We start from the raw sequence: 16,182 nt of genomic DNA on the forward strand, positions 1-16,182 counted from the left end.
AAAAAAAAAAGATGAAGAATCACACCCACAGAGAGAATAGGACTCCCCACAAGTAGAGGAGTTCAGAAACCAAAATCCAAGTCCCCCTGGGAAGGCCTGGGCTCTTAAGTGTTTTACTGGGTCCCTCTCCCTCGGGCCTTTGTCTCCGAATACGATGACAAATAAGTACACCATCTTTACTACTCATCAGCGCCTCTTTCCCTCTGTACCTGCCTGTCCCCCAAATATGGCTAGTTCCTAGCCCCGCTCTGGGTTACAGGCATGAGCCGCCACACCTGACTCTAGTGGGCATTTTTTATAGGTACCTTCTCTAGAAGTCTGTGGTGCCCAACCTCCTTCCTGGAGGGGCCGAGTCGGGGTTATGGCTCCGGCTGGAATGCAGTGTGCAGAGGTGGGAATGCTGGTGACCTCGGAGCATCAGGCTCCAGTGGCAAAACCACAGGTCAGTAGTAGAAAGGACCAAGAGCCAGGGGGCTTGGTCATTTTCAGGCTAGCGTCTGTGAACCATCCTGGCTATCGGAGGACCAAATGTGTGTGCCCGGCCTTCACAGAGACCAAGGATGCGGAGGGGGAAGGGATAGCTGCCTGGGCTGAAGCATCTACCCTCGAGTAGGGCTCTCCTGCACAGACTGGAGCTGTATGTACTGGTTCCAGAGCAACCTCATCCGTGCCTCAGTTCTCCATCTGTAAGGGGTGCTAGGGAGGGGATGGCAATGGCCTTGGTTCCTCCTTTATATCTTCCATTTGGAGAAAGGGGGAGGCAGGTATTTCCCAGAAATGTCCTCGGAGACCCTCACACCCCTCCTCTCCTGCACAGGCATAAAGAGGCAGCAAGGACAGACCCAGACTACTCTAGCCCCAGCAGCCTGTGACTTGAGCACACCAGGTATTCTTGGCAACTCTGGTCCAGTGTTTGGGACCTACAGCAATCTCCTATTACTGACAGGGTCAGAGACCGATAAGGTCACCCAGCAAAGGCTCGGAAGTGCTGTGGCTGTCCCACTGCACAGTACAGTTTGCACATTACACTGAGGAACATCTACTGAGCCTGCAGAACTGTGATATAGCAGCCTACTTGAGAAGGCATGGTCCTGCCTTTGCTGGTTTGCCATTTGGTTCAGCTCTCCCCACTCCACAGATGAAGAAACTGAGGCTCAGAAGAATGGTATGTCTGGATTGATGAAGGCCACTTAGAGGCTCCAAGGGTAGAGCCAAGACCTAGCCCCAGGGAGCAAAGAGATGATTTTCTAGCAGGCCTTACTATGAATCAATGACAAAATCGTCAGATGGCCGTCTCAGGGTGTCAAGCTAAATATAAAGTTAGGAATCCCATGTAGGAGGGCCCCCTGCACAGGCTTGGCCCTGAGCAGGAAGAATTAGTCAATGCTCTTTGCTGTCCTTCCTCTCACCTGCCCAGAATCCTGCCCTATGCTACAGCAGGCACCAGTAAGACCCCCTCCAAAGTGTTGCCAGGGCTCAAGAGGAGGGGCCGTGGTACTTTGTGCCCATCATACCCTTGCAGAAAGGTGTGCACTTGTGTGTATGCACGTGCACACAGACACTCACAAATCCAAGTGGGCACACACTCAGGACTGCATATGCCCACACCCTCTGGCCCATCCACAGGCTGCTGGGTTTCAGGACCCTTCTCACTCTGATCCCTCTCAGTTACCTAGGGTGAATGGGGGAGGAGAGGGACGGTGGCAGTCCTGAGACAGGGCCATTAGAGATTCATTCCCTCCAGTCGTGAAGATCTTCCTGGTCCCCAGTGTGACAGACCCAGGAATTCTGAATAGTCAAGGACAGAGGATCATGGCCTCAACCCTTGTCCATGTGGGGGACTAAGGGAGAAAGGAGTTTGGAAATCTCCAGGCAGCCTGCTTCTGGGCTCCGCCCAGATAGTCTTGCAGGCCCAGCTACATCCCTCCTTGTCTAGATGTGGACTGAGAATGAGAAGCCAGAGTCCCCAGGGGCCAGCCTGTTCCTGGGATGACTGTGCTTCCCGAGGAGGCCCACCCAGCCTGGCAAAGTCTTCCCACGTGCAGCTGCCAGCCCAGTAGAGGTGAATCACTGGCCCTCCCTCAGAACAGTTTACAGAGGCTCTGAGAAAGCCACAGACCTCCAGCCCCTGCCTAAGCTCTGCTGCCCAAGCCCCAGCCTCTAATGGCAAATCCCTGTCTGCCGCTAGGGACCCAGCCCTGCCCCCTAGCACTCATGGGAAGTATCAGGTACTGCTTTGAGAGATTCAGAACACAGAGAAACCTCAGAAGAGCAGTGAGGGTCCTTCTATGGGGCAGGATCTGCAACCCCCCCAACCCTGCCCCCATGGCACACCCACCTCCAAGGGTCCTTATCTCCCTGACAGACCGATTGCACAGACTGGCCTACCAGCAAGAAAGCGACCTCCTTACCTACATCAGGGCCTCTAGCTCCATCTCAACTCTGGGCGTGGAGGTCAAAGGTCAGCGAGAATAGGAAAGACCCTAAGGCCCGCAGGTGGAATGAGACGCAGAGCGCAGGATCCAGGGTTTCTGGCCCCGCGCGCGCCGGGATCCGCCTCGCCGGCTGTGCTAGCTTACCGTGGCGTCCTCCGCGCCGTGGTGGCCAATGAGGCGGCTGCCCCCGGGGTGCCGCTCTGCCCAGCGGCTGATGTCCTAGTCCCGGCGCTCCATAACTAGCCACTAGTCGCCCGGCAGACCGTGCTGGCGGATCTGCTCCCAGCGGAAGATGGGCAGCGGCTCCCCAGCGGTGCTGACCCCTCCCGGCCCCGGCCCCCCGCCGGGCTCCCTGACTCCACCCACAGCCGCGGCGCAAAAGTCCTCAAGACCCCGGGCGGTAACCGCGGTCCGAGCGAGACACTGAAGGAGGCGAGGTCGCAATGGGGCGGGGGGGCTCCCTGCGCCGCTGTCCGCCCTGCCGGCCCCGCCCAGCCGCTGCGGCCGCGGTAAGAGCTTGCGCCCGCCCGGCTCTCGGCGTAGGGAACTTCTCCCTCCCTTATAACCGCGCTGACAGCGCTCTCCTCGCCCGCCCCTCGTCCCGGACCCCGCGCTGGCCAGTCCCGCGCCCGCCTCCACTGCCTGCCCCACCATTGGCTGTGGCGGTGGGACTCGCCCCACCCGGGAGGGCCCCCGGGGCCACCACGCCCGGCCTGCCTCCGGGGCACCGTCCCGCCCCCAGCTTCTAGGTCTCCGACCGTGAAGGGGGATGGGGATGCGGCGCGCTCCGGGGTCGGACCAGTGCGCCCCATCGCATCCTCGGGGCCTGGGTCTGCGCCCTGTGAGGCTGGGAAGGATGGGCCGGGGCGCCGTGGGTTGCCAGCCGCGCATCCGGAGCGGCTAGAGCAGGGGACACAATCTCCGGGTGGACTGTAAGCACCGCAAACAGTGGACAACGCCCCCGCCCCCCGCCGCCATCTGCTGGAGTGTGTGGCCTCATCGCCCCGCAGGCTGCAGGGTTGGGGAGTGGCCACTGGGGAGGAAGAGGAGCAGAGGGCATTGGAGCCTGAGTACTGCTGTTCACGAGGTGAATGGATGGACTAGTACGTATCGGGTGGCTTGCTTGTTACAGCTTTCCACTCTTCTCCCTTCACGACCCTATTTTTATTTTGTTCCCCCTCCCCGCCCCCCAGGGCCTTGCGCTTGCCAGGCAAGCTCTACCTCTGAGCTAAATCCCCAACCCCAGGATCCTATTTTTGACTTATTAAATTCAAATCCTTTTGAGAGTGTAGATTCCCAAATTGTCTGGTGTTTCTTTGAAATAGACACCCGATCCTAAAAGCTAAACATTCACACCAATAGGAAAAGGTTATATTCCAGACAGCAGTTGGCAAACGTGAGCGCCCATCAAACCGCCTGGAGGGCTAGTGAAACGTCTTTGGTGCCCCACCGGAGTGTGATCAAGGCAGAGAGGTGATGCTGACTTCTGGTTGGGAGAACATCTTTTCAGAACCTTAAAGTATATTTCTCCATTACGCTAACATTTCTTCTTGGCTTAACAGTTTACTGTAGGAAACCTGGGTTCCAGGGACCCCATGTGGATATCAAGACCTAATGTGATGTAAATGCTCTATTATTAAGTGTTCTGCTGTGTTTCGGAAACAACAGCAAGAATAAAACAGCTGGACACGTTCAGTCCTCATGTAACCATTACAGGCCTAAATGCACATAACAGGAAGGGACCCAGAGGTGAGCAACATGCCAAAGAGCGCTGGGGACATCCTCGGGGCCTTCAAAACGAGAGGCGACAGCGGGGCCTGTCTACACACTGCTTCATTCAGTGGAGTGCTAGGAGTGTAGCACATTCCAGTTTTGTTTGGGAATTTTCCAGAATTATCTAAATATGTCCGATCTGCTGCTTTTGTATCTTTGGCTACCGAACACATGAATATACGGATATGGAAGACCCATATTATTTGTACCACGGGACAGACCAGAGCTTGAAGAGGGGTCCTCTTGGTTCTCCCCAGTTCTGGGAGCTCCTGTCTTGGCTAGCCAGAACCACCCGAAAAACCCACAATGTTCCCACAGACAGGAGCTGTTTGGTCCTTTTCTACAGAGGTTTCCCCCAGAATCCTGGAAGCCCACCCCAGCACACCCCAGGGAGTGTGGCAGCCCTGGCCAAAGGGGGACTGCAAGTACTGCTGCCCCCACATGGTCACACTGATCACTGGGATGGAGAAAGCAGACTCTCCCAGCCAATGCACTTCTACATTGTGGGCCAGACCCAGTGTGGCCCATGAGGATGTGCTCCTTGTTCCAAATTCAGCATCTCTCAGTGGTAAGATATGACTGGCTCAAAGGACATCTAAGGCTTCCTTCGCTGGGGCCCTGGCCTGGACTCGGGGATGGTAGGCAGTTAGGTAGGGCGGGCTCAGTTAGACCTCTAGCCATGCTAGAAGAGATGGAGAAGAGGAAGGCTGGACAGATTGAGGAGATAAACCAAGGACAAGGCCTGAACCCTCTCTAGCCACTTGAACGCAGCATGGGGTATGCAGATGACATGTGGCCTTCTATTCACCTGTACCTGTGTGTTCCCATGAAGCCTGAACTATGAGTGGCCTCTTCCCACCACCCACAAAAACAGCCTCCCATGGTTCATTCTCCACAGGCCTCAGAGCCTTCCTGTTCTGCCTCTCTCATCTCTTACCCTGGAGAGTTTGCAACTTGCAAGGAGTCAGGCTTGGGGGAACTTGGGGCTCCATTGTCTCCAAATCCAGGTAACCAGGCAGCGGAGGCCTCTCAGACCACTTGGAAAAGGATAAGCATCACTCGACATTCCTGAGCTGCCATTGGGCCACTGCCAGGGCTTTTTTGGGGGGGGGGGGCGGCTGGCCAGCTGGAGTATTTTTTTTGGAAGGGGGCAAGCTTGAGGTTTGAGGGGAGTCTCTTAAGCCCTTTGAATGCAGCCCCTTGCCCCATCCCAACTGGAGTCCTCACTGCTGTGAGTTGCCACCCAGGCCTCTTGGGACATACTGCAATTACCATGCCCTTCAAAGCCACCAGCTACTGTCCTGGAGCCAAGAGATGTTTGACCAGTGCCAGCAAGGCTAGGCAAGCTGGCTAGGCAAGCCAGTGGCTTTAAGAAAAAGCTCACCATAAAGAGCCATTCATCCCAGGGCTCAGGTCTTTAGTCTGCAGCAGACAAAGGAAGGAGACAAAAGTCAGAGCTCTAGGGTTTGGCTTGAGTTATGAATCATCACATCATGAGCTTGATTATTAGTGCAAGGTACAATTCTTCTGAGAAAGGAGGAGCTGAGGCAGCAGGCATCATAGACTTATACAAGAGCTATTTAGAACCATTTAGGCCAATGACTACAAGTCTATCAGCCACCAAAGAGCCTCTCAAGAGTCTCATGATGGTGGCTCAGCAGAGCTCCTTAGAATGCCCCTTGATAAGAAGGGGCTGCACATACATGGGCAGTAAAGGTTGAAAAGATCTCAGTATCACTGTTATTAGTGATGCAGATCAAAGTCCAGGGAGAGAGCGCCTCACATCTTCAAATGGTTACTATAAAACTCAGGTGAGCACACCCGACCTAGAGATCCCCTCTAACACTCTGTTGGCTGCAAGGACAGGTAGCACCATACCCCACCCATATCTGCCCACCATGCTCAAACTGCTGCGGCCTCTCTGCCACTAGGTAGGATTTAAAGGTCCTGGCCTAGATCATGCCTCAGATCCAAGAGCCCAGGCTGCTTCTGCCACTCTCCTAGTGTACAGGACACTAGGAAGAGATCCTAGGCCTTGGGGACGAGCAGGGGAGCTGGTCCCCACCTAACGCCAGTCTCCTGCCCTCAGTGCCTGATAGCCGTATCTTGTGTCCATCCCAGGTGGCCCAGACACTGCTGGATAAACAGCAAGTGCCCCAGTCTAGGTCTCACCCATTCATGAAAGGCTTGGGTCCAGCAGGTCCTCTGAACCATGTCCGACTATGAAGCTTTGGGGATCGGGGAGGGATCCACCCTAGTCCTGGGGGAGGAGCCTCTCCAAGTCTCTTTTGAGCTTCTCCTCAGCCACCGCCCAGAGCACCTGACCTGGAGCTGCCAAGAACCTGAACTCTGGCTCTCCAGTCTCCTCCTGGCATGAACTCTCCATAGCACAGATGGCATGGGTACTGAGCCCTGGGGCTGGCTGCAGGGAAAAGCAGGCAGACAGGAGCTGAGCTGGTCTCTAGGAGCCCACCGTGGCTCTCACTGAGGGTAAGGGCAGCTGGGTCCCTCCACATCCATAGGGAAATGACTAACTTCCTCAGTGGGATGCCAGTAGGAGACACCAGGATAGCCTCACAAGACACCTAGTACTCAAGAGGGTCCACAAGAGGCTGAGAATGTCTAAGACTTATTTCATGCGTGTGTTTTGCCCTTATGTAAGTGCACCACATGCACACCTGGTGCTGGCTAGAATGACCATTTTGAAACCACCCTGGCCCTTAGCAAAGTCCAGCAGGAGGAAGTGGAGGGAGGGAAAAAGGCTGACTTAGAAACCTAAGCAGGCAATAGAGGACCAGAGTGGGGTTGTTTGCTCTTCCTGGGGCACAGCTGTCACCAGATGCCAGATACCTTGAGGTGGCTGGACACGGCTGTTAGGTTGAGCAATGTGGGATGACAGTGCAGGGGCGTAGGGTCTGCTCCCCTTCCTATAGACACAGCTGTCTGGCCTGGCACCCCAGAATCTGGCAGCTGGCAGGAGTGAATGATGCAGGTGCAGCCATCTGGGACTTGAAGGGTAGAAAGGAGGTCACCTTTCAGGCCTGTGAAGTCCAACTTCTAGGGTGACTACAGGGCTGGCGCCATGGCTCCCTTCATGGTGGGCTGGATCCCAGCCATACTCCTCTTCCAGTGTGACCAGGTGTACCCAGCATCCTCTGCCTTCCAGGCCCCCAGCGTGGATTAATCAATCCAATCCCTACTGACCTCTTTGCTTCAGGGCCACCCTCTCCTGGGACCCCAACTCCTGTTCATCCATCCTTCACATCCAGTCTCACTCACAGCCCAAAAGCCTCACACCCAAGTGCCCAGTCATGAGTCCTGGACTCCTAGGTCCCCTCCACCAATATCCCCACCTTCTTCCACTCCTCAAGTCCAATGTACAGAACACAGGCCACCCAGGAATGCATCCCCAACTCCAAGGTCTGAAAGTTCTATGCAACCCACCCACAGGGCATCTTGCTAGATGTAGGGACATGCCCCACCCAGTACACCACACAGGAGCTATGCACCATCCCAAGCCATCTAGTACCTAGACCCAACCACCTTTAGGAGATCTCAAAGTTTAGCTACCCCATCACTGATAAGGGGTGTGCGGAGGGGAGGCTAGTTGCCGTAGGCCCTCTATGTAAGAGCATCCCCCTGTGTCAGGGTAGGACAGCAGAGGTGCTAGGCCTGGGACTCTGACCCTGGTTTCTCCAGGCTTTAGGGTCATCAGTACCCAGTGCAGAGCTGAACCCAATTCCCAAGGCTGCTGCAGTTAGCTCTGGTTCTGCCAGCACTTCAGCTCAAGACTGTAACTAACAGGCTTGCCACTTAGGGAGTCTTGGCCAGAAACCAACTTTCTGCCCAGGGCACCACCATGTACCTGGCACTGTGATGGCATGGAAGATCCCTGCCCTGGACAGCCTTCTGCAGTACCTTGGACAGTGGGGAAGAGGAGGGGCTCCATCTTCCTTCACAAGTGCCCTGGACCTGAATCCTGGCTCCGCCACTTACTGCAGACAAGCTGTTTCTATCCTCTTCACATTCAGACAGGGCTGTTGAAGAGCTCAACATGGTAACACAGGCAGAACATACCTGGGCTCAGCTATGTCCGGGGCTCACCAAGCCAGTTCCCCTCCCTCAGAGCCAAGGTGCAGTACCTCCACCAGGCTGGGATTCAACAAACTCACCCACACCTCCTCTCCTGGGACAAGTGCTGCTCAGACATGGGCCATCCTAGAGAAATCTACCTCAGTTTGACCTTCCCACCTTCAAACCTGGCAGCAGAAATCACCTGGTGACTGTGTCCCTAGCACTAGGCAAACCTAACATCTTTCAAACCACAGAAGGTGCCAGGCATGAAGCACACCTTTAATTCTAGCACTCAGGAGACAGAAGCAGACAGAGACCAAGGCCAGCCTGGTCTACATAGGAAGTTCCAGGCCAGCTGGGGCTACAGGGTAACCCTGTCTCAAACTAAAAAACCACAGCACATGGGGCTGACCCACCCAGGAGGCGTGTATGCATCTTCTCGTTCAATAGCACCGAGTGAAGATGGGGCTGCGGCTGAAGGGAGGGGCATCAGCGCCAGGAGCCACACAGGTGGTGGAGGACCCCAGCCACTGGGAGGGTAGTGGAAGCTGGGTCTGCAGTCACTAGACTGCAGCCCACAGTGAAGATAGACCCCATCCTTCCAGTTCCACCTGCCATTTACCCTGAGGGAAGGGGCTGACCAGAGAAAGCCAGCTGTGGTGGTGGTACATGCCAATAATCTCAGCCCTGGGGAGATGGAGCCAGGACTACACAGGAGTTTCAGGCCAGATCAGACTTAAGACATAATACATCCTTTCTCAGAAAAACAAACCACCAAGGGCTGGGCTTGTAAAGCACAGCAGCAATGCAAAAATAAAGGCAGCCTTCAAAGCACATGAGGGCAGGATTTTGCCTCGAGGAGTCTATTGTATGTTTAGCCCAACAAACCGTATCCCTCTTTCCCAAGGGTTGTGAAGCCATTCTATGGGCCACAGACAGGAAAACTGCATGCTCCCACAGGGCAGAGACCACAACTCCCCAGTGTCAGGGTACACACTGTCCATGTGGGTCAAGGCCCCCACAGACCTTCTGCTCTACCTTCCACCATCCCCCCTCAATGCCCACAGGAAGCACTTCTAAATTCCAGCTCCCAGGTCACTTCCTGTCTGAGCCTGGGCCTGGGGGACAAACTACGTAACATATGTCACCCTACAGGGGTCAGTTCTTAACTGTTCTGACAGGGCTTACCATTCCTTTGGGACCTTTGTCCTCTGAGGCGAGGAGACAGAGACAAAGAATATTCTGAGTAACCTAGTTAAGCACAAGGCAGGAAACGCTCATCCCTTCAACTCACACACGGCACTGAACTTTAATTTGCCCACTGATGCCTAATGTCACAAGGTCTGACTTGGGGCCTGCTCCATCAAACTCTCTCCACAACTTGGGGTCTCTCCAGAACTTCTAGAAAATGGCACACGTGCGAGCACACACTCACGTGATCTCCTTTCCTACCTCAGCTGTGGCTTCAGACACCCCAGGCTCCCTCCTTCCATGTGCCTCTGGGGGCCGGCGCCTGACACTTGCTGCCCAGGGTACCCAGCATTTGGATGCCGTCCCAGCAGCTGAAGAAAGTGTCTTTTATTAGTGACATACAAACACCACTGGTGCAGAGATCACTCTTCCCCTTTGATTCCAGTGATAACAAGTTGCTAAAGAAAAAAAATACATAAAAGAAATTATCTTCCAACTTGCCTCAAAAAAAAAAAAAAAGCCCCAGAAAGGGTTAAAAATGAACAATACATACACATGTGCACATTTGACACCAACAAAAATAGCCTGAAATGGGGTAGGCACAACCAAAAGGAAACTCTTAAAACAGAATTTTAACACGCCCCGAACGAAAAACAAAGCCTGATACGGTAAGCCTGGCTGTTTCTCAAAACCAAGATGAGGGCAGTGGAGGAAGGCAGATGACTGATGAATCATTGGGCTCAACACCCATGGGAGTGATCTGCTGGTCTGGCCAGTGCCCCTCTGGTCCAGGGAGATCCTGAAGGGCCTTTTGGGAACAGCCTGCAGAGGGTGAGGGAGGAGAGCATGGCACTGAGTGCCGTGGTCGTCCTGGTGCCCAGCGTCCAGTGACTGGAAAGTGACAACACACTCACCTCACATGGGTTCACACTGGGGTTCCTTGGGGTCCCCTGAGTGGGAGGTATCAGAAATCCATGATCTAAGACAACAGTTGTCAGGTCCTTTGAGATGGGGAAAGGAGTAAGTCTTCCAAGGCATGCTCCTGCTGTTTCATGACCCTTAAGGAGCCTACCAAGCCCCCTGGGCAGCTTCCCCAGAGTGTTAGATCCCCCAAGACCCAGCAGGTGAGGGGCAAAGGTAGACCTATTCCAGTGTAAAGCTGCAAGGCCCTCTCCAAGGAGTGCCCAGTAACAAGGCTCACGCGGTCAACAGCACAGGGTGCTGGGCAGAGGCCAGACAGGACAAGAAAGGCCCCATGTGCCTAGGCCACTGTGCAAGCAAGAATCTGGGTAAGAAATGAGGACTGCTCTGGGAAAATTTGCCAGGACAGACAGCCTGAGTCAGCACGGTGGGTGGGTTGAGCAAACTGAGGTCAGGGGGACAGAGACTCAGAGACTCTCAGAAAAGCACTTGCACAAAAACAAACATCCCTGCTCAAGGATGCCGATGGGAGGTGGCAAGTTTTCATGAGGATTTGGTTTCGCTTTCCTGAAAGAGGAACAAGGCCCAGAGACCAGGGTGACCAAAGCTCTGAGGCCACATTCTCTTCATCTTCTGAGAACAGGAAGGCACTCTCTCTGTTCAAGTCTGCTGCCACAGGGGACACCAAGGACAGAAAAGCAGCTTTGGGCCTCTGAAGTGCATTCCTGACGCAGCCCAGTTGGGCCAGGATAGTGGCACCAGCACCTCACTGAGGCGGTGAGGGGCGGGGCTGGGGAGTGCAGGCAGAGGGGCCTGCTGCTGGCGGGGCTCCTCTGACGGCAGGATGTACCCCACCTTCAGAGTTATCAGCACCAGGAGTGAGACAAAATGGCATTAACCGTACCAGGAAGGAGGGGACCTTCTGGGGGAAGACGAGGGGCTCCCTGATGTTACTTCCCCTTGAGACTAAGAACAGAGGTATCTGAGCTGAGGTGAGAGGTGGGGAGAGGCTGAGGAACGGAGAGAACAGGCAGGACCTGTGACGACTTCTTGGGTATGGGAATACAGCAAAGTCCAAAGGCCCAGAGAAGCAGTGTCCCCAGGGCAGACCCTCAGGATGCCTCCTGCTGGTCCTCTCAGCCCCTCACTGACAGCAATGGAGAGGCAGCCTCCCTCCTGAAGTTGGCTGATCCCCTGGGACGATGCCACTCTGGACATGTAAGAACACGGCTGGAGAACCCCTCTGCATCTTGGCATCAAAGGGCTACATGGTCTCTGAGAGAGCACTTGGTCATGAGTCCAGTCCTTCTAGGGACCAGCAGACTACAGATAGGACTCCAGGTCTTTTACAAAGGCAGATATAAACATTCTACTTAACCAGACAGGGGCATAGTGAGGGGACCTGTCAGGAATCAGCTGCAGAGAAGTGGGGAAACTTCCATTCCAGGGCCCAAAAGCCTAGTGAGGAGGCAGCTGCTGTGTGAGGACGGGCTTGGTGGCTGTCCTGTCAGTCTCCTCTCCTGTGTCCCCCTGGCACTCTGCGCTTCTAGCAAGAGGTGAACAGTAGCTGAGACCACTGCTCCCCAGGGTTCTGTGCTCTCAGGTGTGCCTGGCATATACAGGGCTGAGGAGCCCACAGCTCTGGGTGCACCTGGCAAGTGGTATAAGACCAAGGGAGAGGACAGGCCTGAGGAGAGTGCTTTAGCTTGCAGGTGGTTCTGAGAGTTCAGTGGCAGCAGCCACCACAGTGCCCGCCTGTGTGCGCGTGCTGGCTGTCCCCAAACTTGGTCCTCCGGCTCAGGATCTCGTAGGAGCAGTCCTCCCCACAGCAACCAGACATGCTGGGGGAAGAGTCATCAATTTCAAATCTGCAAGGCAGATAGGAGAAAGGGTTGGCTACTGGCAGCTGAACACCATCCTCCTCCCTGAGCCAGGAACTTTTCCAATAGTCCTGAGACATCTGGGATAAGATGCAGGGACTACGTCAGGGGGCAGTGGCACACCATCTCTCCAACACTAAGCCCCACAGACTGGAAGAGTTCAGGATGTGGGTAAGAAGGGCTGGCACCCGGATACCAGCGGAGGCAGCACCTCTGACCTCCCAGGACCACACCAGGGCCCAGCTCCTTACTGCAGAGCTTCTCGGAAGAACTGGTAAGCGCCATGATTGTGTTTAAATACGGTTAACATCACCTTCTTCATCTGTGTGCTGGAAGAAAGCAGAGCAAGTACCGCTCAGAAAGAGAAACAAGGGGCTGGAGAGATGGAACAGGGGTGAAGAGCACTTCCTGTTCTTCCAGAGGAAAAGGTGACACCACATCAGGTGCCTCACAACCACCTGCAACTCCAGCTCCAGGCGATCCCACACACTCCTCTGGTCTGGCCCTCATGGGCACCCACGTACATGTGGCAGACACACACATATACAAAGAAAAATAAATCTTAAAAAACCACCTATTGAGTTCCAGGCCAGCTGGGACAACAGAGAGACCCTGTCTCCAAAAAGAAGACAGAGGGAAGGGAGGGAGGGAGGGAGGAACCAGGCAGTGTTTCATGCCTGTAATCCCAACACTTGGACAGTGGAGGCAAAAGGACTGCCATGAGCTCAAAGCCAGCCTGGTTACAGAGAGACAGACACTATCTCAACAGAACAAAAACATTTATCAGTAAAACAACAAAACAGAACAGAGATCATAGTCCCCTCAGGCAGCATGGCACGGAGGGCCTCCCACCACTGAAGGTTGGTCAGAGCGCCCAGCATCAGGAAGCTGCCCACTTCTCTGCAGCCCTATTTCTTTGGCACATAACTTAGTACAGAGCAGGCCTTCAAAAGCCATACCCTAGCCAGGCATGGTGGTGTGCCCTTTAATCCCAACACTTGAGGCAGAGGCAGGCAGCTCTGTGAGCTCATGGCCAGTCTGTCTACACAAGAGTTTCAGCCAGCCAGTGCTACACAATGAACCCTAAAACAAACACCCCCAGTTCAACGTCAGCCTGGTCTATAGAGCGAGTTCCTGGGCAGCTGGGGCTACAGGGAGACCATCTCAAAAGACCGAAAAAACAAGCAAACCCCCCCAAAACAAAACAAAACGATACACTCTGCCCTGAGCAGTGTGACAAAGCGGGAGGTCACAGCAAGCAGGGACGGCTCACTTTACTGAGAGGGTCCAGGTGCTTTTCCCAGAGCCTTTCTACCGACGGTCCTCCAAGGAGGCCCAGACATCGGCGGTGTCATTGACAGCAGCTCTTTCCACCAGTGACACAGCAGCCTAAGAAGGTGGCCCTTACCTGTTGGCCATCAGCTGCAGGATCTGAATGAGGAACTTGCCCAGGCCTTTCCGCCGCACCTTGTTTTCCAACTGTACTTCATAGCTACCAAAGGAAGCAGACAGGTGGGCGCAGGATGATGCTGAAGAGGCTGCAAGGGCCATGGGAGGAGCCAGCAGCACCTGAAAGCCCTCAGACCCAGACAGGCCCAGTGGGCTCTGCCACATGGTCTCCTCCCCCTCCACCTACTCCAAGTCTCCCTCCTACCAGTATAGGACTTCATCCCCACACTCCACGTCAAACCGGAAGTGGGAAAAGGCGACCGGGATGGAACTGTCTTCCCAAGCAATGAGGTACCAGGCTCGGTCATCCATCATTTCTTCTCGTTTCTCTCGGTCCTTCCATCCCCACTCACTCTGCTCATACCTGGAGAGTTGGGGGCCAATGAGAGCAGGGGCCTCGGAGAAAAGCCACTGGGGAACAGGGTTGCCCTCGGTCGGGCCACGCTTACATGGTCTGCATATTGGTTTTGGTCAGGTCGAAGGCCCAATCCACAGTGGCTGGCTCCAGTCCAGACACTCGCTTACATTCAATGGAGACATTCAACCTGAGAAGCGGACAGGGAGGCATCAGGTCTGGTGCCTCCAGCGGGACACTGCCATTCCTCCCTGCAAGCCTGCCAGGGACACATGCAGGTCTCAAGCACCCTGCTGAGAAAAGCCAAGTTTTCCAGACCTGAGATGAACAACCATTACAGCCTACCACACTAACCAAAGGGCCCACTTCCTGCCTCACCTGCACATCTTGACCAGCCTTGGCATCTGTCAACTTGTTTCCCCCTTGGATACTCTCCTTGGTATCCTGCTCAGTCTCCTCTGTGTACTGCTCCAAACACTGCTCCCTAGTTCCTGCCTGCAGGCATTTTCTCCACTGCTTTCATTCCTGTTCCTCTTCTGTGCGCCCAGAGGGCCTGTTTTCTCTAACACACCTGTCTCATGCAAAACCAGCCTGGGGTGACCTGAGCTTTGCAAGATTGCAGCTCAGGTGTCCCTGGTGGCGCAGGCCTTTGATCCCAGCACTTGGGAGGCAGAGGCAGACGGATCTCTGAGTTCAAGGCCAGCCTGGTCTACATACCGAGTTCCAGGACAGCTGGGGCTACAGGGAGACCCTATCTCACAAAGACTGAAAAAAAAAACTGCAGCTCAACATGAGCCCCACCTGCCTCTTCCTCATGCCACTCAGTGGGTGCTCACAGCTGATTAAAAGGTGGAACAGGGGCTGAAGAGATGGCTCAGCAGTTAAGAGCACTGGCTGCTCTTACAGAGCTTTGACCCAGGTTCCATTCCCAGCACCCACGTGGCAGCTAACAACCGTCCTAACTTCAGTTCCAGGGGCTCTGACGCCCTCTTCTGACCTCTGAGGGTATTACATGACACAGGTGCACTTGCATACATGCAGACAGTACACTCCTGGTCAACCTCCTCGCCGTGTGCTCTAAACTATCAAACACTGTAGGCATTAAGGCCTCTGAGAAAATTCTGAAGGAACTGTGGGCATGTTAGGCGTGGTGGCACACACCTTTAATCTCAGCACTCAGGAGGCAGAGACAGGCAGATCTCTGTAAGTTCGAAGCCAGTTGGGCTAGAGGAAGACCCTGCCTCAAAAAAAAAAAAGAAAAAGAAAAAAGAACTGAGGTCAGCACAAAGCTTGAGTCTTTAAAACTATTTTTTTCTCTCTCTCTGTATGCATGTAGAGGTCAGGAGTTGATTCTCTCCTTCCACCATGTGATCGAGGGATCAAATTCAAATCATCAGGCTCGTGTGGCAAACACTTTTACCTGCTGAGCCACCTCATCACCTTTTTATTTTATGTGTATGTATGTATTGCCTGCATGTAGATTAAGTGCACCCGTGTCGTGCAATGCCTGCAGAGGTCAGAAGAGGCTGTCGGATCCCCTGGGACTGGAGTTATGGACAGTTGTTAGCTGCCATGTGGGTGCTGGGATTCGAACCCAGGCCTTCTGCAAGAACAACCAGTGTTCTTAACCACTGAGCCATCTCTCCAGCCCCAACTTTGTTTTTTTGAGACAGGGTCTCACTATGTAACTCAGGCTGGCCTTGTGCCTCAGCCTCCCAAGTGTTAGAATTACAAGCACACCACCACATCTGTCTAAAATTAAGCCTTTAGGGGCTAGAGAAACAGCTCAGCAGTTAGGAGCACTGGCTGCTCTGGCAGAGGACCTGGGTTCGATTCCCAGCACCTACATGGGAGCTAACAACAGTCTGTAATTTCAGTTCCAGGGGATCTGATGCCATCTTCTGACCTCCACAGGCACTGTATGACACAGGGACACAGGTGCACTTATGGGTGCACATGCAGGCCAAAAACTCATGCACATAAAATAAGTAAATCCAAAAATTTTTTATTTTATTTATAAATATTTTATTTTTTTTTAACTTTTATTTATTTTATGTGTATGTGTGTATTGCCTGCATGTAGGTAGGTGCACCCATGTTGTGCA

General features: G+C 54.1%; 1 protein-coding gene across 3 annotated transcripts in view; it reads right to left on the reverse strand.

The window, feature by feature from the left end:
* Positions 1-9,847: 9,847 nt before the first annotated feature.
* Naa40 (N(alpha)-acetyltransferase 40, NatD catalytic subunit) overlaps positions 9,848-16,182 on the reverse strand; it is a 16,542-nt gene continuing 10,207 nt past the window's right edge. The window contains exons 4-9 of one of the 3 annotated variants that reach the window (XR_607318.3): positions 14,173-14,268; positions 13,929-14,087; positions 13,683-13,766; positions 12,526-12,603; positions 10,388-12,262; positions 9,848-10,295 (exon numbers count right to left, since the gene is read on the reverse strand). Coding sequence is in view for 2 of the 3 variants with exons in the window: in XM_008834171.3 (XP_008832393.1) it covers positions 12,121-12,262; positions 12,526-12,603; positions 13,683-13,766; positions 13,929-14,087; positions 14,173-14,268 (559 nt within the window). In the remaining variant the exon portion in view is untranslated. Of the gene's footprint in view, positions 12,263-12,525; positions 12,604-13,682; positions 13,767-13,928; positions 14,088-14,172; positions 14,269-16,182 lie in introns of all 3 variants that reach the window. The other 2 variants (XM_008834171.3, XM_029564075.1) reach the window with 2 other exon arrangements.

The sequence above is a fragment of the Nannospalax galili genome, unplaced genomic scaffold (assembly GCF_000622305.1).
Source record: "Nannospalax galili isolate Female #2095 unplaced genomic scaffold, S.galili_v1.0 scaffold1677, whole genome shotgun sequence".
NCBI classification, from domain to species: domain Eukaryota; kingdom Metazoa; phylum Chordata; class Mammalia; order Rodentia; family Spalacidae; genus Nannospalax; species Nannospalax galili.